The 7,718-nt window shown below is 47.8% G+C and overlaps 1 protein-coding gene across 1 annotated transcript in view; it reads right to left on the bottom strand.

Annotated features, from left to right (window-relative positions):
• Positions 1-7,718, bottom strand: part of ATG16L2 (autophagy related 16 like 2) — a 57,791-nt gene that overhangs the window by 31,204 nt on the left and 18,869 nt on the right. Inside the window, exons 6-9 of the mRNA XM_087720948.1 lie at positions 6,974-7,039; positions 6,217-6,315; positions 5,711-5,773; positions 3,697-3,805 (exon numbers count right to left, since the gene is read on the bottom strand). Coding sequence (XP_087577074.1) covers positions 3,697-3,805; positions 5,711-5,773; positions 6,217-6,315; positions 6,974-7,039 — 337 coding nt within the window. The remainder of the gene's footprint in view (positions 1-3,696; positions 3,806-5,710; positions 5,774-6,216; positions 6,316-6,973; positions 7,040-7,718) is intronic.

Raw genomic sequence — 7,718 nt, 5'->3', positions numbered from 1 at the left:
ATGTTTACTACTGTCATGTGCGAGGAAAAACGGAGGACGTCCTTTACTTTTCTCGGTGCCGTTGTAACTTTGGACGGTCCCTAAACAAGAGGTCGTAAGCCGAGGACCGACTTCGCGCTCACCGAGGGGTCGAAGGCCAGGCTGGTGATGCTCCCGCTGGACCCTTCCAAGGCTTCCTTCTTCTCCAAGCAGCCTGAAAACGACCCCAAAGGGCAGAAGGTCAAACTCAAAAGCCAGAGGCGTCCAGAGGGAGGGGCCAACATCGAAGCCCCCCCCTCCCTTTTTTAGACCCTGACGGGAGCATACGTGTCACAGAGGGGCAGCGCAAGAGCTGTGGTGGCGCAGGGGTTAGAATGGAGCCGTGCAGGCTAACTTCTGCTGACCGCCAGCTGCCAGCAGTTCGATCTTGACCGGCTCGAGGTTGGCTCAGCCTTCCGTCCTTTGAAGGAAAGAAGGAAGGAAGGAAGGAAGGAAGGAGAGAAGGAAGGACCCTGATGGAACAGTAGTTAAAATGCAGAGGGTTGGAAAGATCTTAGATTTGTGTTGTGACCCACCAGTGGCCAGTGGAGCTGGCGGAAGATTCGGACAGTGAGGAGGTTGGGGAGGAAGATGGGCCAGTCCTGGAGTCTGGGGAAGGCTCTGAGGAGGGCTCTGTGTTGGAGGCAGAGAGGGGGCCAGGGACGTCTGACAGTTATCAGCTGCCTTCGGAGTCAGACATCAATGAGGCAGAAGAACAGCTGGAGCCTGTCCCCAGTGCGCGCATGCGCAGAGTTGCCAGGCGAAGGGAAGAGCTAAAGAACAGGGGTCGACTTGGGAGTTAAGGCCACAGGTGGACGGTGAATGGCCCCTCCCAGAGGGAATAAAAGAGGAGCGACAGGGGAGTGGAGTTTGCAGGAGGCCATGAGTTCATTCCTGCATCCTTGCCAAGTATTGTGGCGGAGTTTGAAAGACATGGGCCTGGTCACTCTCCAAGACTGATCAAGGTCGGTAAGTGTGACCTGTCTGGAAAGAACTGTGGGAGAGGAAAGACTTGGCTGGAGAGGAATTCGCTGTCAATGAAATAAACGGGGTTTATAAGGACGGGGACTCCTGGGGAAGCCGAGGTCAGAACGCCACGTTGGATGAATGGATCCCGTCCAAAAGAGACAAGTGACCCCTTCAGCCGTCCACTTACCTCCAGCCACGCTCCAAAGCTTAACCAGCCTGTCTGCGCCCCCGTGGCCAGCAGGCCTGAGTTTGGGCTGAAGGTGACCGCGTGGATCTCCGAGAGGTGGCCTTCCTGGAGAAGGGAGCAGAGAAGGAAGGGCTCAAGATACGACGGCCGATTTGACTCTGGGCCCTTGAGGTGGGACTGAACATAAGTCCTCCACTTATGACCATCATTGAGCCTGCCTTTTCTATTATCCTTTCTCTTTCATCTATTTATCTGTCTATCTATCATCTATCCATGCATTATATCTGTTTATCGTCTGTCTGTCTGTCTATCTATCTATCTATCTATCTATCTATCTATCTATCTATCTATCAATCAATCTATCATTTATCTATCTATCTATCTATCTATCTATCTACTATCTATCTATCTATCTATCTATCTATCTATCTATCTATCTATCTATCTATCTATCTATCTATCATCTACCTACCTACCTACCTACCTACCTACCTACCTACCTACCTACCTACCTACCTACCTCTTTCATCTATCTATCTCAAAGTATCTCTCTCTCATCTGTCTGTCTCTCTTTTATCTGTCTATCTATCTCTATCATCTATCTCTTTCATCTTTCTCTTTCATCTATCTCTATCTCTCTGTGTCTCTCTTGTCTGTCTGCCTGTCTGTCTGTCTGTCTGCCTGCCTGCCTACCTACCTAGCTATCATCTATCTTTCATCTATCTATCTCTATCTCTCTCTCTCATCTGTCTGTCTTTTTTATCTATCTATCTCTTTCATCTATATACGTCTCTCTTTCATCTCTCTCTCTCTCTTTCATCTCTCTCTCTCTTTCATCTATCTCTAAGTATCTCTCTCTGTCTCTCTTGTCCGTCTGTCCGTCTGTCTGCCTGCCTATCTATCATCTATCTATCTATCTATCTATCTATTTATCTATTTATCTATTTATCTATCTATCTATCTATCTATCTATCTATCTATCTATCTATCTATCTATCTATCTATCTATCTATCTATCATCTATCTATCTATCTATCTATTATCTATCTATCTCTTTCATCTATATACGTCTCTCTTTCATCTCTCTCTCTCTTTCATCTATCTCTAAGTATCTCTCTCTCTCTTGTCCGTCTGTCCGTCTGTCTGTCTGTCTGTCTGCCTGCCTATCTATTATCTATCTATCTATCTATCTATCTATCTATCTATCTATCTATCTATCTATCTATCTATCTATCATCTATCTATCTATCTATCTATCTATCTATCATCTATCTATCTATCTATCTCTTTTATCTCTCTCTATCTCTGTATCTCTCTCTCTGGTCTGTCTGTCTGTCTGTCTCTCTCTCTCTCTCTTTCATCTATATCTATCTACGACAGCCGTAAAGCAATTTTACAAGCCTTTTTTTTTCGCGGTGGTTAAATCAATGGTCATTAAGTGGACATAGTCCTTATTAAGTGTACGGGATGGCCGTTACGTCAAACCATTGTTTGCCCTGAGTGTTTTTTATTAGCCAGAAATGGGAAGGAAACGCCGGTCGTAAGGGTGAGAACTGGCCGTGTCACATCTTCCCCACTGCTGTTCTAACTCTGAGTTGGCACTAAGCGTCATTTAACCTGTGCTCTGGTTAGCTGTGTGGCCAAGGGGCTGCAGCTGGGCACATCGTGCTTCAGTGGCCCCAGGGGGCACCTGGGGAGGAAGCGATGGCTGATGAATACAGTCCTCGACTTACAAACCAGTTTGTTTAGTGACCATTTAAAGTTACGACAGACCTGTCCCAGGCTACTTACGAGACAGATTCTATACGTCTCACTCAGAGAGTGACATCTTTCTGCTTCCTTCGGTAAAACACGCCCATTGTGGCCAAGGGCGTTTGCTTAACGTCCATACTGCATTCCCTTAATGACCTCATAAAATCCGGCATGGCGACCCACTTAATGACCGGTGCAACTAATGACAGTAATTCTGGACTTCATTACAGTTGTAAGCCGAGAAGTAGCTATACTGGTAAATTTAGGATGTTGAGGCTGGTGGTAGATTATTCCCACGCAAGAAAACCCCCACCATTGGGTCCTCGACTTACAACAGTTCCCTTAGTGACCGTCTGAAGTTTAGAACAGCACTGAAAACGGGGACATGACGTATTTTTCACACTTCGCCACATCATCGAAGTCACTTGCCAACGGACTCGTGTTTACGACGGTCGCAGTGTCCAGGGGTCATGTGAATCCCCTTTCGCCACCTTATGGCAAGTCGAAGTCGATGGGGGAAGCCAGACTCACTTAACGACCGCGTTCCTAACTTCACCACTGCAGCGATTCGAAAGGTCGTAAAACGGAGCCCACTTAACAAGTGCCCCGCTTAGCAACGGGAATTTGTTGGCCTCGACTGCAGCCATTAAGTCGAGGAGCGCCTTATTCCCACCTGAGCCTTGGGGCACGATAGCCAAAATTAAACCAGGGTAGCAAAATGGGACGAGCCTGAAGGGCCGATGGACGCATGTCGGAACAAACCACCTTACTTGTTCATCGGCCACGGTGGAAGGGAGGCCGGTGGCCACGCAGGTAGGCAAGCTGTAGTACTGGTCCATCGACCCGCTGCTGACCGAATTCCCACGCTTGAGCCGGAAACTTGGAAAAGCAGAAAAATGATTTTGAGCACTCAACACATTCGCTGATTTGAGGTATAATTCACTGTCGCCCTGGGGTTTCTTCCCACCAAATGTGAGCCTTTCTTTTTTCCTTATCAACGCTTTCTTCTATGGCGACATCGATCGTGTGTGTGTGTGTGTGTGTGTTTGATTTTTGGCTACGAAGTAGAGGAAACATGGGCCTCTCCCTGTCGGAATCTCTGTGTCAGGTTTCCGAAAGAAAGTTGCCCTGATTAACTTATGAGCCTCGAGCCAAGTTTCAAAAGAAACCCAGTCATTTATTAGGAGCAAAATTTGGGCAATACCTAGTCAGATCTGACTTCACGTAATAGCAATAGCAGTTAGACTTATATACCGCTTCATAGGGCTTTCAGCCCTTTCTAAGCGGTTTACAGAGTCAGCATATTGCTCCCAACAACGATCTGGGTCCTCATTTCACCCACCTCGGAAGGATGGAAGGCTGAGTCAACCCTGAGCCGGTGAGATTTGAACAGCCGAACTGCAGAACTGCAGTCAGCTGAAGTAGCCTGCAGTGCTGCATTTAACCACTGCACCACCTCGCATAACGTAAGTTATGGCAGAACGTTGCCCTTGTTTGCTCCCCCCCTCCCCACTCCTCAGTCTGTGTCATAAATCACATTATCCAACGAGGTGCTTCAGCAGGTTGTAGTATCCCATACCTCACAACCCTGCTGTAGGAATGTGAGCTCCGACTCCAGCTGAAAGTATGCATGGAACGCGCTCCTCTCTTTCCCTCATCATGGCAACTCAAGAACAGACGCGGAAATACTCTGGCTCAGCGATTGCTTTTGCAAACCAACCCTCTCCTCTTTATTTTCATCCTTCCTCAACCGATCCGAGGAACGGAATGGGACCTTCAGGCTCCTCCTACCCTTGGCCACGCCTCCTTCTCCTCCCGCCAGCTTTCTTCCTCCGCAGGCAGAGGTGGTATTCGGCCAGTTTGACTGGTTCGCCCGAGCCGGTAGTGGAAATTGCGGGCGCGCCCGCTCACTTACCCCAGCCCCTATGCCATCCTATTTAGGCATGTTTCTGAGGCTGGCCCAGATGTGGGTTACCGTGGCACGACAAAACCGCGGTCCACTAAAGCGCGCCCGATTACAGCGCGTACCTGATGTCATCAGCAGCACGACGCGGAGAAAAAGGGCGCTTTAAAAAGCGCTTTTAAAGCAAGCCGGTTCACGTAAAGGTAAGGGTTAGGTTTAGGGTTAGGGTTAGGTTAACGGTTAGGGTTAGGTTTAGGGTTACGTTAAGCGTTAGGGTTAGGTTTAGGGTTAGGTTAAGGGTTAGCGTTAGGTTTAGCGTTAGGTTAAGGGTTAGTTTAGGGTTAGGTTTGGGGGGGTTAGGGTAAGGTTTTCGCGTTAATTTTAACTTTACCGCTCACAGCGTGATGTTTTCGTCGTGCTGTGATGACGTCAGGTACGCGCTTTCGTCGAGCGCGCTTTAGTCTACCGCGGTTTTGTGGTGGAACCGTGGGTTACTACTGGTTCAGCCGGGTAGGTAGTAACTCGGTCGCCCACGCCCCCAAACCGGTTTCTATCGGCGGTGGTGGAAGATGCCGCCATCTTGTTTTTTTTATTTTGCAGAGAAGCAGTTTTTTCACTACTGCGCCTGCAAACGTAGCGCCTATCAAGCGCGTCCCTGAGCAAACTGGCAGGAAAAGAATCCGGAACCCACTGCGCGGAAGGTGCAGGAAGAAGGACCGAGGGAGGTAAGGAAATGTCCATGCCCCCCCCCCCCGAATGTACGGCCCGATTGCAAGAGCGCATGGATTTTGGGAATAGACCCATCGGGTGTTTTCTTTTTTTAAAAAAAAATAATAATAATTTTCCATCCAAGAACCGGAAGGGCGGAGTAAACCACTTACTCAAACCAGCCTTTCACCACCTCCTTGTACCTGGCGGTGCTGAGCGCAGTGGCAGATGCTGACCTGAAGAAGAAAACGGAAAGCAGGGATGGGAAAATCAAAGAAAGACCAGGGGGCAGGGGTGGGTGGGTGGGGGAAAGCTAATCCTCGAATTACGACCATTCGTTTCGCGACCCTTCAAAGCTACAATGGTTCCGGGTTCGAGTCCCGGCGGAGTCGCCAAAAACGGCACTGGGGAAAAAAAATAAAGGTCGCCAATGACGATCCCGTGACCACCACCCTCCCGTGGCAGCTGAAACCGTCGTAAATGTGAGTCAGTTGCCAAGTGCTTGAATTTTGATCACATGAGTGCTCAAGGATGCTGGGACGGCCGTTAAGCGCAAAAACCAGACGTTAGGTTCCTTTTTCCGCTGCCGTCGTAACTCTGAGCAGTCACTAAGCGAATGGCTGTAAGTCAAGGACCGGCTGCAGGCAGGAGAGATCGCCTGCTAAAGGGAACCCCTTACCTGAAGGGTCTTTTCCACAATTTTTCACCTCCTTTCTTCTCTTCGGACTCCTGTCCGCCGGCCGATTTCTTCTCTCCCGTTTTCATTTTTTCCGAGTCTCTAACAAAGGAGAACATTCAGAAGAAACGTTGTAAAACGTTTCAGTTCAAGGATTGGTCTGTTTCCTCCCGGGTAGTGTGGCCTAGAGGGGGCGCTCTCGCCCCACAGTTAGGAGGCTGTGAGTTCGATCCTAGGTAGAGCCAGATATTTTTCTCTCTAGGCACAATTGAGACTGTATCTGCCGAACAAAACTCCCCCCTGATGACAGGAGAGGCATCCGGCCAGTAAAATACTCTGCTAGCTCCATTCAGTTACCCAGACTCCACCCCGCAAGCCATTATGGGGTCGCTAAAAGGAGCCGACTGCTCAGTTTCCCCCTGATCTTTGCTTTATTTTATTTTATTCTTTATTTATTTGCTAAACATATACGGCAAATGTTTACGCCTGGTTTCTAACAAAAAATCACGCCTGCTAGCAAAAGATGGGTTTGATTAACGACCGGGGGGGTTTTCACTTAATGACCGGGGCTTTTGCCTAAAGACCCCCACAAAAAGGAGAAGATTAAAATCTGTTATGGTCACGGGGTGACTCCTTTGGGCACTTACAACTGGCAAGCTCAGTGACCGTCGTAAGCAGAGGACTGCCTGTGTGGATCCCTCTCAGGTGGGGGTGACCCTGAGGAGGACGTTTGCACAGGCTTAAGATATGGCAAACTCACATCTTTACACTGAGTAGGGACCTGGTGGCCGCCTGCAGATCCCTGGCGAGTTGTGTTTGCTTCTCCCTGCGGGGGAAAAAGAAAAAGAGATTGACCTATTTTATTTTATTTTGGAACGTTTTGGAAGCTCGGAACCAACTTCCAGGGGAGGGAATAGGGGAGACAACAGCAACTGAGTTTAAACATTCAGAAGAAGTTGGAAATACTAGTCTTCCTCACAGCAAAAGATGATGGGGTTGGAGCCCCAAAAATTAAAGGGGAGAATAAAGACATGGAAGATAAAGACAAGACAACAGATGAATTTATTAATGGAGCAAATGTGGGTGAAAGTGGAAAGAAGGGAATATGGAAAAGGGAATTCGACGAATTGGAGCCCTACCCCAGATTCCAAGATACAGAAGAAGAAAAAAAAAGGTAATGATGATGGACTTAAGAAGAGACATTTTTTCAGAAGCAAAATTGACAACCAAAGACAAGCTAATTTTAGTAGCAACTGGAGGGCAACGAGATTACCTGAGAGATCCTTCAAGCAACAAAGTACAGAGAGAAGTCTATAAAAACCTTATAAAGGAGATAAAAAGAAGACTGATACCACAATTGGCAAGAGAGATAAGACTGTTTTGTTACTGGAAAGATACAGGTTGACGATGAAAGTTGATAATAAAAAAATCAGTTGATTTTTGGTGATCAATAAGTAGGAATTTAGTAACTCCTAGATTGTTTTAGATTGTTATTAAATGTTTAT

The sequence above is a fragment of the Thamnophis sirtalis genome, unplaced genomic scaffold (assembly GCF_051295495.1).
Source record: "Thamnophis sirtalis isolate CommonGarterSnake01/CBP01778 unplaced genomic scaffold, rThaSir2_p1.2 scaffold_8, whole genome shotgun sequence".
Classification (NCBI taxonomy): domain Eukaryota; kingdom Metazoa; phylum Chordata; class Lepidosauria; order Squamata; family Natricidae; genus Thamnophis; species Thamnophis sirtalis.
Note: the sequence above shows the minus strand (reverse complement) of the source record. Positions and strands in the feature narration are given on the sequence as shown.